The following is a 19409-nucleotide window of genomic DNA, read 5'->3' as shown; positions in this document are numbered from 1 at the left end:
GTCTTGGGGGTGCTGCTGGCTGCTTTGACCTCTCTAAAAACCATCCCTGTGGACTTGAAGACTTCCATGCCCTCTCTGGACATTCTTGCTAGACTTTTGAGTTGGGACGACCCCTGAAAGAGACCTTATGTCTTGTCCTCTGTGATCAAGGAGCTTGTCTCAGAGCCTATCTCATTCTTGGCTGGCCTGGCATCTTGCTTGCAGGTTGAGTGGGATCCTGGGTCCTATAATGCTGAGGATATAGCGGCTGTAATACATAACTTATATATAATGATAAAGCTAACATTGGTTGAGTGTTCTTCATGTTGTGCCAGGCACTTGGCTAAGCACGCCACATAAATCCTTCCAACCACCCCATGAGAAAGAGGTGCTATTATTATCTCCATTTCAAAGATAGGGAAACTGAGGCAGAGAGGTTGTCACTTATGCTGGGATACATGGCACGTATGATGAGGAACAGAGATTAGAACCCAGGAAGTCTAACACTGGAGACTGAACTCTCAACTACTCTTCTCTGTATGAACAATGACAGGTTAAAATGTTTTTTAGCTTGAATTCTATTTACTCTATGAGTAGCTTGCATTTGGCAGAGAGTTATTTATCCCTGTAAAAGGATGATTTGGCATTCTCTTCTCTCAGCCGACAGTTCTTTGCATTCATTGCAGATGTGAGAACTGCGAGTTCTTCCATTCGACTTTCTTTAAAAAATGCCCTTAGGGACAAGAACAGGAAGCTCTTTTCTTTCCTCCTGTTTGTTGGTTTCTTTCTGGGAAAAGCCTGGAGGCTCACACCCCCAGGGCCTGGTGTCTGTCCTCCAGAGTGGGTAACCACACGACAGGACCTGGAATGCCCGTCCCCCATGGGGACATCACTTGGCTCTTAAGACCTGCTGAGGAACATTCTTGATGTTTATTTATTTGTTTTGTTAAATGGCTCTGATGTTTGGACTTTGTGCAGCATTTCTCTGCTTCTCTGACTGCTCTCTAGTCAGGGTTATTAATTCTTTATAATAACTTTTTTTTCCCAGAAGCATTCAGCTTTGGTAAGGTGATCGTTGAAGAAAAAACCCAAAAGACTCTTTTCTTCTTTAAGTTAATAAGCAAAGACTACCTCTGCGGTTCAATCACGTTGTTTGTTGTCTGAAGCTGTGTTGTCAGAGCCAGAGAGGGAAAGAAGTAAACGAAGACACAATCTGATATCAGAAGGCATTTGTTCTGGCCTTTTGCACAGGCAGCTGCCTCAGATGCTGTCCAGCAGGTTACAAAAGTTCAAAATGATGTTTTTTTTCACAGAAGCTTTAAAAATAAAAGTTTGAAAAGGAAGAGTGAAGTGATAGGTTAGGATGATTCATTGTGAGGTTTTTGACCTTTGGGCTCACAGACTTTCTGAGGCAACTTAATAAGATAACTATTCCTGTTTGTGCAATGAAAAACTAATTTCAGATGAATGCCTAGATAATGCTGCATAAATCATCCCTTCTGACGTGCTCTGCATATGTCTGAACTCATGGATATTTATTTTCCTCACTAATAATCAGTGGTCGATAACCAACATTTAACTTGCAACCTTCAAATGAATAGTAAAGATATTTAATTTGCTAAAAAAAAAGATAACTAATAAAGACCTGCTGTATAGCACAGGGAACTCTACTCAATACTCTGTAATGGCTTATATGAGAAAAGAATCTAAAAAAGAGTGGGTATATGTATATGTAGAACTGATTCATTTTGCTGTACACCTGAAACTAACACAATATAGTAAATCAACTATACTCCAATAAAATTTTTTTAAAAGATATTTAATTTGCATTCTAAGCAAATGAAAATGGAAAGACTGGGGGAGTGACTATAAGATAGAAATTCATTCATCTAGAGGTCCTACTTTAATATAAAACATATTTCTGAATAACAAATAACAAATAGTCTCTTTTATTTTTCTACTAAGTTATGATGTTTTCCAGAAGTATATTTTAAATGAAAATTAAAGGTAATTACCCATATTTTTACAGTTTTAAATTGACTTATGAAATGACAGTAACAACAAGAAACTTTATCAGCTCAGACCCTCTATTCCATCCTTTCCAGTATTTTTCCCTCTTCTCTTTTCCTATCCAATTTTTGGCATATTTGAGGCTGGTAAACATGGAGCCCCGACTCTTGGCTGGGAAGGACATGAGCAATGTAGTGTTTGTCCAGGACAAAGACTTCTTTGAAGTCTGGGGATCTGTCTCCCACATTTCCCCGGATCAGCTCCGTGGGTGGACCTCTCAGGCTGACCACTGTGGGCAGCTCTCACATGGATACATGTACCCTGGATTGCTCTGAGGTATCCATGGAGACCAGGTGGCTGCCTGTCCCCAAGGCATAAAAATGATCTAAATTGGATACTTCTACATTTAGATTACTGTGAACTATTTCTTGAGTCCCTAGAAGTTTTCCATAACTAATTTTATTTTAATTTTTCTTGATTATAAAATTAGTACATGCTCACTGTAGAATAAAATTACCTTATTGGGGCTTCTCTGGTGGCGCAGTGGTTGAGAATCTGCCTGCTAATGCAGGGGACACGGGTTCGAGCCCTGGTCTGGGAAGATCCCACATGCCACGGAGCAACTAAGCCCGTGTGCCACAACTGCTGAGCCTGCGCGTCTGGAGCCCGGTCTCCGCAACTAGAGAGGCCGCGATAGTGAGAGGCCCTCGTACCGCGATGAAGAGTGGCCCCCGCTTGCCACAACTAGAGAAAGCCCTCGCACAGAAACGAAGACCAAACACAGCCATAAATAAATAAATAAATAAATAAATAAATAAATAAATAAATAAATAAATAAATAAATAAATGAATGAATGAATGAATGAATGAAATTCTTAAAAAAAAAAAAATTATTAAAGAGATTCCCCCATGACCCCCATCAATGTGTCTCCCTAACCCCATCCCAAGAATTTCTATTGACAGTTTGGTGAAACTTCCAGATTTTTCTATGTATTTAAGAATGTATAGATAAAGATACATAATTATTACTTTTACAGAAATGATCGTAGTCCATTTATTTGAACAACTGATTTTAAAAATCACTACTGTGCCACAGACACAAAGATATGAGGAAAGATCAACATTTGTATTCAAGTTGCCATTTATATTTCTCTGTCACAAAGTTAAAAAGGCATTACCTTTTTGTAAACAGCTATTAAGTTGCAAACTCCAAATGTGCAAATTTACTGGCAGCAGCTAAACTCTACATGCCAAAGTCTTGGCTGCAGAGTGCAGCATCTTAAATCCTGTGTAAACATATGTACTAATTGGAGTTTTTTTTTTTTTTTTTTTTTAACATCTTCCTCTTCTACAAAGCTCACACATATTTGTAATTATTTCACTTTTTAGGAGAGATTCTCGTTCATTAACTCTGTTGTACCAGTACACCTGGCTAGAAAATATATTATTTGTTGGAAATAAATCTTAGGAAGTTGGTGGTCATAGTTAGGATTCATTAGAATGAAGGACCATACAGATATTATCGTGAAGATTTTATAATGGTCATATTATAAGAAATAGTGTCTTGGCCTGGAAGTTAATGCTCTTTACTCAGATCTGAAAAGGCTCTCAATGGCTTCCTTTTGGTGCCAAGTATACCTCTGATGGGTGTGCAAATGGGCACAGCCTTTCTCAAAAGCAATTTGCCAGTGTCCATCAAGAGCCTTAAAAACATTCCTACTTGTGATCTAGTAGTTCTACTTGTAAAAATATTGCTGAAGGAGATCATCTGAAATGTGGATAAAGATTATGTATAATTATGTTCATTCCTGTGTTTTTCCTAATGGCAAAATTTGTGTATAGCCTAAATGCCTAGTAATTGGGGACTTGTTGAGTGAATTCTCTAAATACTGATATCATGTAGTCATTTACAGTTGCATTAATGAAACTAATTAATGACATGGGAAGTGTTTGTGATGTAATATTAAGGGGGAGATCGGGATACAAAACTCTTTCTACCCTATGATCTCAACCATGGGAAGTGTCTTCACACACAAATGCATACACGCATACAAACAACTGGAACAAAATATCCAGAATATTAATACTGATTATCTTGGATAATCAGTGAATTGATAGATGACTTCTCTTTTCTTCTTTGTATTTTACTGCATCTTCTAAATTTTCTACAGTGAGAAAATTACTTTCTCAGTAATAAATATTATTTAAAGTAAATGCTTAATATCTTTTTAGATTGATCTAAGCCATTTATATAATATTTACATTTCTCAGGATTTTGTATTTCTTATTCTGGACTATATAAATGTGTATGTGTAGTTTAGATATACAAACTAAACATTATAGTATTAGTATCTTAAAATTATGTATTTTAGTTTTAAAATATCAGCTTACTTTATTTAGTTCAATATAATTGATGATGAAAGTAAAGCTTAAGATTTGACCTATTGTAAAATACCTGCTATCTAAGAGCATGAGCTGACAATTCAGTAACTTACTGCTTTCCGTAATGATGCAGAGATTTGTTTGTGAGCAGGATAGTCAGGAAATAAAACCTTAGAATAATTTCGGTGCCCCAATATCCTAGGTGCTTTCTTTAAAGGAATGTAGTATTTCTTTATTTATTTATTTATTTATGGCTGTGTTGGGTCTTCGTTTCTGTGCGAGGGCTTTCTCTAGTTGTGGCAAGCGGGGGCCGCTCTTCATCGCAGTGCGCGGGCCTCTCACTATCGCGGCCTCTCGATGTGGAGCACAGGCTCCAGACGTGCAGGCTCAGTAGTTGTGGCTCACGGGCCTAGTCGCTCCGCGGCATGTGGGATCTTCCCAGACCAGGGCTCGAACCCTTGTCCCCTGCATTGGCAGGCAGCTTCTCAACCACTGCGCCACCAGGGAAGGCCCTAGGTGCTTTCTTTTATTAAAAGCATAAGTGCGTGTGGGCTTACATAAGCAAGAGTACACACTATGTGATTTTTCTCCTTGGTGTGCTTCCCTGTCCTTTACTCCCTCCCCTTTTCCTGCTTTCTTCAGGCCCTTCCTTTTTGACTGGGATATAATTCATATACTATAAAAGTCACCATTTTAAAGTGTACGATTCAGTGGATTTCAGTATTTTCACAAGGCTTTACAACCATCACTGTTATCTAATTCCAGAACATTTTCATCACACCCCTCCAAAATCTTTATCCCAGTTAGCAGTCACTCCCCGTTCCTCCCTCTCCTTGATTTCTCCTTATTTCATGATTTTCAAGGACTCTTAAACTACTTGGAAGCTTACCCAATTATCACTAATGCATGTAGCAAATATTTTCACATATGTCAGTTTCCTTATTGCTAGGATGTGGGGAAAGCCTTTTTAACTACAATGCAAAATCTAAATAATAAAAGACATAAATTACGAAAAAAAAATTTTTTCAGGGTAGAACACCAAAGACAAATGAAAATCTAGGCCAAAAATATTTGCAACATGTATTACTGATAAATGGGCAATCTCCCAATATTTTAAGAACCTTTAAAAATTAAGGAATAAGAGATCTCTCTCTCACACACACACACACACACACTCTTAGAAAAATGGGCAAAAGTCATGAAAAAATGGTTCGTAGAAAAAGATAAACAAATGGCCCTTTAATATAGTAAAAGATTCTCAACTTCCTTAACAAGAGAAATGAAAAGACTACAGTGAGATACCAGTTCTCACTCATTACGTGGTATATATTCAAAAGCTTGACAAGGCTGGGGAGAAAAGGCACTCTCATACGTTGCTTGTGTGAGTGCAAAATTGCACAGCACCTAAAGAGGGAAACGTGGCAAAATCTAACAAAACCACATACTCATTTCTTTAACCTAGAAATCCCCTTTCTAGGAATTTATTCTGAAGATAGACCCAACAAATACAAAACACTTTCAAAATGAGGTTATTCACTGCAGCATTCCTGATATTAGCAAAATGATTTTTACCACCTAAATGCTCATCCATAACGGACTGGTGTACTTAACTAATACATCCATGCAATGAAAAATAATTAAGCTATACAAAAATGAGGAAGGTTTCCAAGAAGGGATCTCTAGGAGTGAATTCCAGGGTATGTTGTTAAGTGGGGGGGGGGGGGGGGGGAAGCATGGTATAAAAGATTCTATGTGCTTGTTTTTGCAAAGAGAAACACAGCATAAACCAAAACTAATGAAAATGATTAATTACTATAGCATGTGGTTGAGGGTGAAGTGAAAGGGATAGAAATGAGAGTGGGACTTTTTAAAAGTGTAGAATTTTTGACTTTTGAAACGTGTGTTACATATTAATAAAATAAAATTAAATCAAAGCTGGTAAACATTTTGAAAACAAAATCAAATGAACCTGTGTATCAAGTTGATAATATAAGCACACAGAATAAAGAATTCAGATAACTTTTGAACGAAGTACTCCCTGTATATGCTAAAATCATTATGGGAAACTTTGTTGGGAAATAGAGTATTTGCACAGTCTGTAAGTATCACCCACAAATTCCTTGTTAATTACAAAAGGCGAAAAGACATTTGTACAGTGGAGAGTGCTGGCAATCATCTCTTGTATTTCTTATTCTGGAAGATATAAATGTGTATGTGTAGTTTAGATATACAAACTAAACATTATAGTATTAGTAGCTTAAAATTATGTATTTTAGTTTTAAAATATCAGCTTACTGATATTTTCTTACTGATAATCAAGCCTCTTTTTTTTTTATTGTGGTACATAAAATTTACCATTTAAACTATGTCTAAGTGGCACTAGTAAGTACATTCACATTGTTGTGCAGCCATCACCACTACCCATCTCCAGAACTTACTTTTTTATGTTCCCAAACTGACACTCTGTACCTATTGCAAGTAATCAAAATTTGCATCACCCAGTAATGGAATAACTTGGCCTTATGTGTGTGCTGTGGAGATGTGATGGGAAGTGCAATTCAACTCTGGGGTATTCTTGCCAAAATGTTTAGCCTGCATCTAATAATGAGGAAATAATCAGACAATTCCAGAATGCAGTATATCCTACATGACTCCTCGCGTGGTCTCCAAAAATATCAATGACATGAGTGATAAATATATACATACATAAAAGGCAGGAGGATTGTTTTAGATGAAAGGAAACTAAAGAGACATGACAACCAGATGCTATCAGAATCTTTGATTGGATCCTGGATTTAAAAAAAACAGTTATAAAGCACATTTGGGGGAACAATTGGAGAAATTGGAATATGCACTTATATTATATAAAATTATGGTATCAATATTATATTTCTTGGATATGATGATGAAATTATGGTTATGTGGGAGACCGTCTTTGTTCTTAGGGGTGAAATGTCATGACGTCTGACTTATTTCTAAATGGTTCTTCAAATAAATGAATAGACTATCTTTCATATTATATATTATATATAACTTTTCATATATATATGAAAAGGGGAGGGAAAGAAAGAAAGGTAGTAAAATAAAAATTAGGGGAAAGAGAAGGCAAAATAAAATAAGATGTTTACTGTGTTACTAAAGTGATGGTTAATGTTATAGTTTTAATAAATATAGATTTTTCAGTTTATGGTTCATGCTTTCACTCATTTTACTCATCATCATTTAGATAATCAAACTACATTAAATCTTTTCCTGAACACTCTATTCCTTCTGGTTCTTATGCTTTAGCGTAAGGTTTATTTACATAGGTCTTTAATTAAGCAAGTAAAACTAAAATTGAATGTGTCTTCAGAGTTACATTTTGTGGAATTTGATTACATTATTTATTCAGAGAGGGAATCTAGTTGTAAGATTTTAGAAGCTTAAATAAGACAACGTGGAAGGGTTTTTTAAAAGCATTTCTTTTTGTTGTTGTTGTTGTTGCATGTATCGTTTTTTTTTTAAATAGATCTTTATTGGAGTATAGTAGCTTCACAATACCGTGTTAGTTTCTGTTGCACAACAAAGCAAATCAGCCATATGCATACGCATGTCCCTATATCCCCTCCCTCTTGAGCCTCCCTCCCATCCTCCCTATCCCATCCCTCTAGGTGGTCACAAAGCACGAAGCTGATCTCCCTGTGCTATGCGGCTGCTTCCCACTAGCTATTGATTTTACATTTAGTAGTGTATATATGTCGATGCTACTCTCACTTAGCCCTCCCACCCCATGTCATCAAGTCCATTCTCTATGTCTGCCTCTTTATTCCTGCCCTGCAACTAGGTTCATCAGTACCATTTTTTTTTTTTTTAGATTCCATATATATGTGTTAGCATACGGTATTTGTTTTTCTCTTTCTGACTTACTTCACTCTGTATGACAGACTCTAGGTCCATCCACCTCACTACAAATAACTCAATTTTGTTTCTTTTTATGGCTGAATAATATTCCATTGTATATATGTGCCACATCTTCTTTATCCATTCATCTGTCGATGGACATTTAGGTTGGTTCCATGTTCTGGCTATTGTAAATAGTGCTGCAATGAACATTGTGGTACATGTCTCTTTTTGAATTATGGTTTTCTCAGGGTATATGCCCAGTAGTGGGATTGCTGGGTCATATGGTAGTTCTATTTTTAGTTTTTTAAGGAACCTCTGTACTATTTTCCAGAGTGGTTGTATCAATTTACATTCCCACCAGCAGTGTAGGAGAGGGTTCCCTTTTCACCACACCCTTTCCAGCGTTTATTGTTTCTAGCTAAAAGCATTTCTAATAGACTTCCCTCCATGCAGATTTAATAATACTATTACTTCAGATGGTAACTTGTCCCCTTGAAAAGCATTCTTGTCCTTAAGAGCAGAGATGCACAGAGTAGAAACGAAACCAACATTTGGTCAACGTGAGTGACTAGCATAAAATGTAGTATCTGAGTCAACCTGAATCCTTATGTAATTCTGTATTAAAATGTCTCTTTCAGGAGGTGAAATTGACTGTGTGGATAAGGATGGCAACACTCCTCTCCATGTGGCTGCAAGATACGGTCATGAACTTTTGATTAACACCTTAATAACCAGTGGAGCTGACACAGCCAAGTAGGTTACTGCAAAAATATGGTGGAATAATTTCCACATGTGGGAATACTGCCAAAGGGATTCTGCCATGCCGTAGATAGTTCCCATTTATCCAGGTTAAGGTAGATCTGCACCATTATGCTAAACACAGATTAAATTTGAACTAAATTAAGTGACTTTTAATGACAGTTGCGAGGAAGAACCAGTTTTATTTTTCAGCTGTATCAGAAAGAGGCCTGTTTCAGTGGTTTTAATTAAGGAGACTTGAACTTTATTCCTAACTCTGCTTTTTAATATTCTTCTGTTTTTTCCAATGTGCAGTGTTAGTTAAGCAGGAAAAATAAAGCATAATTGGGCAGACTCAGAATTTATTCAGGGTGCTGTTTTGCATGTATTAATGACCCATATTAATCATACGCTTATACGGTGCAATTGAGTAAATCCGCTACATTGGGAAGGGGGGACCTGACTTTATTTTGTACTTTAATTCAACAAGAATATATAACGCATCTATATGAGTCTGTTGCAATGTTAGGTGCTGTGGGAAGTTTCAGAAGTAAGTTAACTGGTTGGTACCTTCCAGGAGCTCATAATTTTGTTGGAGGCCCGAGGCCCACTTCAGACAACGAACCATGCAAGATAGTATTTAATAAAGTTCAAAATGAAAACAGGACTTTAATGGCAAAATGTTTGGTGTAGACAGTATATGCCATAGAGTGTAGACAGGAAGGATAGAGCTCAAAGGTGGCCACAGTTTTCAAGGAAAAGGTGAGTTTTAGGTAGTCTTTGAAGGATGACAATTATGTGAGTAGAGCAGAGAGTGGCAGACATCCCAGGCAGGGAGGCAAGCAGGAACAGACCCAGCTCCGGGAGGAGCTTGGCCTGGCAGGCCTGTGACAGTGCCACGCTCCGCTCCGCCCAGAGGCATTGTTATATCAGTGCGGGGGACCCAGGCTTTCTTGGGCACTAGCTGGGCTCCAGTCCAAGCTACCTCACTTGTGAGCTGTGTGACCTTGAGGCTGTTGCTCAATCTGTCTGTGCTTTGATTTCCTCATTTGAAAAATGGGAGTAATAATGGTACCTACCATAGGTTTGTTATGAAGATTAAAGGACTTAATCACCATTAAAGCTCTCTGGTATATGTTAAGATCCGTGTGAGTATGAGTTATGTAAATACATCTGCTAAGGTTATTCAACAAGATAATCCACGTTAAAAGCTCTTTGAACAGTGCCTGGCACATAGTAAGCTATCAATAAATGCTAACTATGGTTTTATTACTTCATAATAGGCAGGAGAACCAAATTAAAGAGGGCCTCAAATGCTTAAATAGTTTGGCCTTATTACAGAGACTGGGGGTAACAATAACTGAATCTTTAGGAAAGGCAAAATATGAGGGCAGTGTTACGTTAGGAATTCTAATTTATTTGTCAAGGGTTGTGCAACAGAATTGAAAATCTTGGTGGAGAATGAGCCAAAATTTAAATGATCCAGGGAGGGTGTGGTGGGTTCCAGTGGCCCTCCGGGCTCCCAGTCCAGTGGTGGAGATAAGATCAAGAGCAAATGTGACTGCAGCATCATGAGATGTGTTATGATGGAGGTCTGGATAGGGCAACACTGACTATCTCTGGGTTCCGCAGAAGAGGTGACATTTCAGCAAGAAGAACGATGGATAGGAGTTTGCCAGGTGGACAGAATTGTGTGAGATAAAAAAGAAGGGGAAGCAAAGAAGGACATTCCTGGAAGAGGGAACAGTATTTACAAAGGCACAAACATGTGAATATGTTGAAAGCAGATTCCCAAGGCCGGGTTATCTAACATGTTAGGGGAAGTGGAAAGAGATGAGGTGGAAAGGCAGGAAGAACCACATTTCAGAGGACCTCGAATGTCTTGCTAAGGAGTTAGATTGCATTCTGAGGCATTCGGAAGCTGTTAAAGAATTATAAGTGGGTGTAGGGTAGGTTGTGTCTAATGCTCCCATTTGTGTGTAAGAAAGATCGCTCTCATAGCAGTCCAGACAGACTGGAGGTGGTCCAGGCTAGAAACACTTTGCAGCCTCTTGCAAATGTCCAGAGAAGAAAAGATGAGGGCTCGGGCTAAGGACAAGACTGAGGGTGGACAGAGGAGGGGGCATGCTGACAAATAGCAACAACAGTGGGTTGTCTCAGAAGAGAAAGGAATCTGCTTCAAGCCAAAGGACCTTTTTGACTGGGAGGTTGCAAATCAAAAGAAGCAGTTCGGGACCTCCCTGGTGGTCCAGTGGTTAAGACTTTGCCTTCCAATGCAGGGAGTGCGGGTTCTATCCCTGGTGGGGGAGCTAAGATCCCACATGGCTCCTGGCCACAAACCCAAAACATAAAACAGAAGCAATGTTGTAACAAATTCAGTAAAGACTTTAAAAATGGTCCACATTAAAAAAAAAAAAAAAACTTGAAAAAAAAGAAGCAGCTCAGTTTCCTAGAAAGAGCCTTGTACTAGGATTCAGGAGGCTTTCACCAGATTCTAGAGTTCCCAAGCAGGCCGTGGCTACCCAAAGCCAGAGATTTTAAATGCTCAGTGTCAGTTAAGCAGAAATAAAATAGTAGGCACAAACCAGCTTCACCTGTGATATGTTAATATTTTCAGTGATGTTTTTCTTTCAACTCTGGGTTATTTGGGGAGTTTTAGCCAAAGAACCACGAATTTCTGATTTTCTTTCAGATCTGAACTCGTTTGAGGAATAAAGATCAACTGGGCCCAATACGTAAAATTTCTGAAAAAAACACATTTAACTCAATAGACACAAAGTCTATTTCCTCGTAATTATTTTCCCTTCAATTTATGTGAATACAAACTTTGTGGCAAAAATGCCTTAGGAATGACATTGTTGTTCAAGTAGCCTTTCCTTCCATTGACCATGCTGTGTCCTGGGGACAATGACAAGGGAAACATTGTCCCAGCCTCAAAGAGCCACATACGTATGCTTTCTTCTGTCACAGCATTATCTGGTGTTAAGACATGCTCCCTTCAGTAACAGTGGTTCATTAAAGCAGCAATTTGTGTGTGTGTGTGTGTGTGTCTGAGTGTGTATAGTGTGTGGAAAGGGAAGTCATCTAAGGAAAAAATATCCAAGTGCGGGGGAGGAGAGTTGGAGAAGATTAAATTTGCTAAAGACTCCCCAGAAAGTCACTGTTCTCTGGGCTCCTTGTAGATTTATGTAGGATAGCTCCTTAAAGAGGAGTAAAACAGGCCTTTCCTTCTGTAAATAAGTGAACAAAGAGCATTTATGAAAATAACCCATTTTCATTCATAAACAATATGGCCAATGTATTTTTAAAGATCTCTTTATGACAAGTTTTATGGTCATTACTTTCTGATGAATTTATTTGCATCTTATTCTCAGGCCTTGTTTGAATGTTCTTTGTATTCTTTTTTGCTTCTCTGAACTTTAAGTCAGAGAAGTTTCTGCAGTGTGACTCGGTGCTTATGCAACTTTACGTGGTATCGGAGCCATTGGGTTTTTTCTTCTTTAACTTTGTTAGGTTTGGGGTGCTTGTCTCTAGGATTTTAATTTGTCTTCCATCTTACCAATTATGCTCTCACTGCTTTTTCTGCCTCAACTGCAGCAGAATTAGCAGTATTGTAGTTTTACAGGTAACTGGTTCTGACATTCTTATATTCGCTAAATATCTGTTGATAACTTGTTAAGTGTCACCCACTGTGTCAGGTTCTGGGGTCACGGAGCTCCCTGCCAAGGAATTTATAGCCTACGGAGGTGGGGGAAAGAATTAAACAGGCAATGACAATCACACATGCTAAGTGTGATGCCAGGACAGTCGCCAGGTGCCACTGGGATACAGGAAAACATATCTGGGAGATAGCAGGGCCAGCAAAGCTTCCAGGAAGAGGAATGTTAACCTGTAGGACAAGTAGTGATTAGTTATGTCATTGAAAGTCTTTCAGATCCCAAGCATCGACTTAGATTATTTTTATTATAATGTTTGAATATGTATAAATATAAGACTAGATAGAAACTCCTTAGGCTTTTGACTCTAATATAGCAATAAATCAAAAACAAATTACAAAATACATGCAAACAGGAACCACCAATGTTCACATTAACTGCACGGGACAACAATAGTAACAAACACTCATGAGTGCTTACCTATGCTACGCCCCACTCTGAGAGGTTACATTTAACTGTCACAACAACCGCATGGGGTAAGTGCTATGATTATGCCCATCTTACAGGTGAAGCAAAGGAGGCACAGAGAGGTTCAGTTACCTACCTGAGGTCACAGAACTAGTGGGCGGAAATGGGACTCTATCCTCGGCCGTCTGGATCCTGGGCAGGAGGCTTGCTGCCCTTCTTTGTAGTGGATGATGTGATACTTCACATTTTGCATGGGATTATGGTCCTGGTGGCTAAGGTGCTGAGTCTTTAGGATCCAGTACACACCATGGGAGTGAAGGTTTTGCAGTGACTTAAAGTGGTGGGCAGTGGACCCGTCACACGGCGCAGAGACCTTTACTCAGACTACTGCCAAATTTCGTGCATCCAGGAGGCTCAGTGTGCTACATTATCATTGGCCCTCCCTAGACTCAGACATTTCATTTTCTATTAAGTCCACCTTCTTTTCTCATTAGCCCCTGCCAATTAAAGTCGGACTACCCAGCACAGCTGTGATCCTAAGTACAAATGTGGGCGCTGAAATTTGGCAGAGGTGTGTGGTGATATGGTGGTCCGTCAGGTGAGCTGAAATATGCTTTGATGCCAGCTGTTTTAGATTACCATCAAAAGGAAAAGACAATTAAAAAATTGCCACAGAGACCTCTTAAAAGCCCAAAGATATTTCCAGCAACCCCCAGAGATGCACTGACTAGTTTGAGAAACACTGTGAGAAGCAGGAGAGAATGGTTAAGAGTTTCAGGGGGGCCCTGCATGTGAAAACCTAGGGCTGGGCAGAGCCTGGCTCTTCCAGGAGGAATGGACAGAAGGTCACAGAGATTAAGCAACAGTCAGATCCAGAAGGGGCCTTGTAAGCCACGTTAGAGTGTTTGGACTTGATACAAAAGAAACCACTGAACATGTCTGTAGGTCATAAACAGCAAGGACCAGGCCTCATTGTTGTCAGTTATCCCAAGTGCCTGTAACTAAAGGGTGTGTGATAAATACTTGGAATGGCATAGATAAAATTAATAAGTTTATTTTAGGGTTTGGTTTGATCAGTTGAGTAAGAATCATAAAATCATTTGATGATCGAAAATCATCAAATTTTTTGTCTCGCCCACTTGGTGGGCAAAACTAAACCAATCCCACCTTCCCTGGGAGAGTTGAGAGATACGTATTGTAAAGCATTTTGAAATATAGAGAGAGAACAGAAATGCTAGTTGATCACACTTCATTCTTGGGATTTAAGGAATCACACACCTGATTTTAAGGAAGTACAATCTGATTACCACTTCAAAACTCACAGACTGCTGGTTATCCAACTAAGCTAATAATAATTGCAAGGGCAAAAATACCACTAACATGTATGGTGAAGGCTTAACCGTGGGTCAGATGTTCTATTCAGCAGTTTATGCACATTATCTCAATTAGTCCTTACAATTGTTCTATAAGATTGACACTGTTATTATCTTTATTTTCCAGGTGAGGGAACCATTATGTACTTGCCAAAGATCAAATAGCTAGCACATGGCAAAGCTAGAACTGAAACCCAAAGGTTCTGACCCCATCACTTTAACCACAGTGTTTTTTACCATATGGCCTAAGGGAAGGCTCTAGAAAAGCCTGGATATGGAAAGGGACAGCCATGTCCCCCGATGCCAAGGGGAAAACTTAAAAAAACTGATATTCTAATGGTGCAGAAACCCTTTCCTCACCTCTGATGGCTCTCTACAATTTATTCTGACCTCATTTATTCTGAGATAACTGGGTAGAGGAGATGCCAGCTAACAGCTAAATTAGAAATAGCTAATACAAACATGTTCCATTAATTTTATGACTGCTCAAATAAATGTAGCAAATTAACTGGAATTGGTCTTCCCTTTCCTGTAATTTATGCATTGTTAAGTTTAGTGTTATCTGACATCTTTATTTCTTGATCTTCCTTGATGTAGACCTGATGAAATCAGAGTGATGCTTCTTATTTGACCGAGACAGCCAAATCCTAAGTTTCCTGCTAAAGATTTTAAGACCCTGTCTTTATAAGCAGTCTTATTTTATAACAATAAAGGAGAAATTTTATTTTGAAATGCATGAATCATTTCTGAAGTGATTCAGAGATTCTGAGTTCTACTTTGACTTTCTTTCCCATCTTGGCCTGATACTTAGTTTTTCTCTTTGAACCGGAGCATCGTATTCAAGTTCAAATGCCAATAGTACTTGAGTCTAAATTAATACGTTTCAAAACCTGCATTGAGGTAGTGACTTTTTATTAACTATGGAATGAAAAATATATATCAAAGAGAATTTTTGCTAGGCCTTTTAGAGTTCTGCCTCCCTTACCTTCTCAGGTTTATAAGTAGCAGCAGAAAAAAATGAAATTATTAACTAATGTAGAGTGTGACAAATTACCTAAAGACAATGGTGTTAAATGGTAAGGTTGGTTAGAAGTGTTAATAATGAAGTTTATGAAATATATTATACTGAAGCTGTTAAAATATCTCATACTTGATGTTTTTCTTGATTGTTTTATTATAGAGTTTGATACTCTTTTCTCTAATTCATTTGCTTGTATTATTTAATATAAAGTTGTATATTTTATGTACCTATATAAACTATATCATAAATATTGTGTGTATGTATGTGTGTAAGTATGTGTATGTATATAGAAAATATTAAAATATTTAAAATACTAAAAGTATTTATATTTTTATACATATTAAATATTTGTGTATACATGTATATAAAGAATGAGGACGACTCAAAGAAATCTTGACAAATCCACTCCTTGTTTTAGGCATGTTCTTACAGGAACTCACAACCATCCTAGAAAATATTCTATCCATTTTCTTCTTGCAAATGTCCAGAAATATTAAATCAAAGATTTTTGCCTTAACTCCCCCAAACAAATAAAATGGTTAGGTAAAATCTTATTAGCTTCAAGTTCCATTTAGTAAAGAGCTTTTAAAACATGTTATACATCAAAAAAAATTAGTGTGTTTCATTGGCATAGGGAGGGAACAATATAAATAGCAGCATGAATAAAAAGCTTCTCTCCCATCCCCCAATTCCCTCTTCCTTTTCATGAGCATCAAGGTTGTCACTGATGCGATTGCTTTTCAGAATTTTTTTTTTTTGTAAATGACAAGAGAGGCAATTACAAGCAGTTCTCCTCCACGTGACACTACCCGGAAGACGGGCAAATTGCATCCCTTGATGGATGCCAGCTATTATATACACTGGGTTGGAAATCTCCATATAGGGAAAGGAAAACGAACAGAGGGAAGACTGAACAAAAACACCAACAAATAAAAAGAAGTTTTCATGAAAAGAGAGAGGTGGTTAATTGCTAGCAGACTCGAATTTTGCAGAACACTGAATACCATGAACTATCTGTGAACATGTATATACTTTCACATACTCATGCACATCATAATAACTTTTGAGATAGCAAATAAAATTCATATGTCTCAAGCTTAACAAATTCAAATCATATGTATTTTTTCATTCAGCACAGAATCTGGAAATGGGCCACTTTGTGCTAGGGAAGAAACTTAGATGATTCATGCTGCAGGTGTAAATATAAATAGTCTCATACTCCTTGTGTTATGTAGAGGATTTACAAAATCTGAAGTATATTATTTGAATAAAATGAGATATTATGAGACGTGATCACTAACACGCTTCAAAGTACACAGGAACCTCCTGATGATGCTGTTTCTTTTGAACTACAATTCAGCTCACGACTTTGACTTTGGGTCCTTGTTTGAGGAGAGGTGATGGGCAGGAGGAGGAAGGTTTAATTCTAAGGGCAAAAAGCACTGCCATCAGAAAGCTGCCTGTCTCGCAGGGGGTTGCTCCAGGGACTGTGTTATGGCAGGGGTCAGTCTAAGAAGTCCTGTTCTGGATTCTTTCTATAATGCTGTTAGGGAAAATATGCTAGATTTATGAAATATATGCAAGATAACTATTAACTATTCTGTGACTGGTATCCTTGTGTGGGTTAATGTGCAAAATAAAAGGCTATGGGCTTCCCTGGTGGTGCAGTGGTTGAGAGTCTTCCTGCTAATGCAGGGGACACGGGTTCGAGCCCTGGTCTGGGAAGATCCCACATGCCGTGGAGCAACTGGGCCCGTGAGCCACAATTACTGAGCCTGCGCGTCTGGAGCCTGTGCTCCGCAACAGGAGGGGCCGCGACAGTGAGAGGCCCGCGCACCGCGATGAAGAGTGGCCCCCGCTTGCCGCAACTAGAGAAAGCCCTCGCACAGAAACGAAGACCCAACACAGCCATAAATAAATAAATAAATTTAAAAAAAAAAATAAATAAAATAAAAGGCTATTAGAAAGATGAAGTTTCACTTGCCGAAGGTAAACATTAGTTTTAATTCTCATCCAAAATTTTATTTCCAGTAATACAGCCATTATTAACTCTTAGCAAAGTGCTTGGCACATAATAGGTCAATAATAAATATTTGTTTATCAACTCAAGGAATAAAACAGGTTGCTTTTCAAAGTCGAGGGTTTGTCAGTTTCATGTTTTCTCCATCACTTAGCATGGTATCTGATGCTTATAAAGTGGTAAACAAATGAATGAATGAGTGAATGAATGGGACAAAATTGCTAAGCTGAAAGAAAAGGAGACAAATTAATTTTAAATGCTTAGAGTCACTGTTTATGTGAAATGTTTTCTTAAAAATATATATTCCTATTGTTATGGGCTTTTCATTGTGGTTTAGGTCCAGGATTTTATTATTTTAAGATAGAAATGATTGCATAATTATTTCAGCCAAGAATCCCTCAGCAAGGTCTCATGGGTTTCATTTTCATCAGAGAACTTACAGAAAGATCATCCCCCTTCTGCGCGTATCTTGAGATCTGTTACCGTGAGCTGCTCTGTTTTTTTCCTCCTCAGGTGTGGAATCCATAGCATGTTCCCCTTACATTTAGCTGCCCTCAATGCTCACTCTGACTGCTGCAGAAAGTTACTGTCATCCGGTAAGTAACCCCATTACCACAGATCAGGCTTAACATGTCCTGTAAATGAGCCGTGTGGCTTCAGGTGTCTGGTCAGCATGAGCGGCTGCCTGTGCTTCGTGTCTTCCATGACCTGACTTGGCAGGATGAGTTGTGTCCACAGCTAACTGCATGTGACAGCTCCCAGCGGCTCATGGTGTTGAAGCTGTTTGAATGTCAGTATTCCTGCCCCAGAATGAGAGTCTTGTCTGTTTATCGAGTTAAAGCTCACGTGATCCAGAGTGAGAGGCAGGCAGGGATGGCCATAGCTTACAGGAAGTTTCTCATAGAAGGAGAAAACATCTTTGAGTCTTAAGTTGGTGGCATTAACATTTCATATTTTTCAACAAAGGGAAAAGGCCAAATCCCCTACGTTTTAATGGTAGAAAATGTCAAATTACCATCCCACTCCTTGAGCTCTGAAAAATTGCTGTGGTTGATACCCCTCCAACTAGGTTTCATTTTTATTATTTTTAATGCGGGTCTATTTGGAACCAAGAAATTCTTTCTGGTTTGGAGCTTTGCTAATCTTTCTTATCACTGCTTCTGCCAACCTCCATGTATTAAGAAGTTCCTGGCTTTCAAAGGTGATAGAGGTCTGCAAGGCAAAGATTGCTTACGGATTCATTCAATAGATATCCCAGAGGCGGTTTTTTTTTTTTTCCTTTAAGTTCTTTACTTATGATTGATTCTGCTTTCACTGCTTTTGGCATGTTTAACAATAACCCCTGCATGAAAGCACGTTTCCCAAATCTTAAACCAACTGAAAGCTAATAATACACTTAAGAAAATATCTCTTCTAGCATGCTACAATTACTCCTTTGCCTTCCATGTTTTCTCCATGTGTTCTGTCTGCCTGTCTATTGCCCTACTTATCTCAAATTGGTTTCATAAATTTCTATCCTGCGATTGAAATATGGGGCTGTAGTTCACCCAGGGCTGAATGTGAAAATAAATTCTTCTTGACTTCACGGTTCTTCCTATAAAATTGCCAAGCTTGAGCAGTTACCGTTCGTTTCCATGACAACCTCTTTCTGACTACAGTGGCTTGCGTTCTGGTTTTTCTACTAACTGATTTTTCTGTCTCTGCAATGTTTCTTGTGGTTTAACTAGGACAAAAGTATAGCATAGTATCCTTGTTTAGTAATGAGCACGTGCTGTCTGCAGGCTTTGAAATAGACACCCCAGATAAATTTGGAAGAACGTGCCTTCATGCTGCTGCTGCAGGAGGGTGAGTAGTTAACAATTTTAGTTGTTATCTTATGG

General features: G+C 38.4%; 1 protein-coding gene across 5 annotated transcripts in view; it reads left to right on the top strand.

Moving 5' to 3' along the window:
- Window positions 1–19409, top strand: part of ANKRD44 (ankyrin repeat domain 44) — a 329006-nt gene that overhangs the window by 211920 nt on the left and 97677 nt on the right. For all 5 annotated transcript variants that reach the window (XM_059928405.1, XM_059928407.1, XM_059928406.1 and 2 more), the window contains exons 11-13: window positions 8892–9006; window positions 18043–18125; window positions 19311–19374. In XM_059928405.1, coding sequence (XP_059784388.1) covers window positions 8892–9006; window positions 18043–18125; window positions 19311–19374 — 262 coding nt within the window. The remainder of the gene's footprint in view (window positions 1–8891; window positions 9007–18042; window positions 18126–19310; window positions 19375–19409) is intronic.

The sequence above is a fragment of the Balaenoptera ricei genome, chromosome 7, assembly GCF_028023285.1.
Source record: "Balaenoptera ricei isolate mBalRic1 chromosome 7, mBalRic1.hap2, whole genome shotgun sequence".
Taxonomy (NCBI): Eukaryota; Metazoa; Chordata; class Mammalia; order Artiodactyla; family Balaenopteridae; genus Balaenoptera; species Balaenoptera ricei.
The sequence above is the reverse complement of the archived record's forward strand: the minus strand, read 5'-3'. Positions and strand labels throughout refer to the sequence as shown.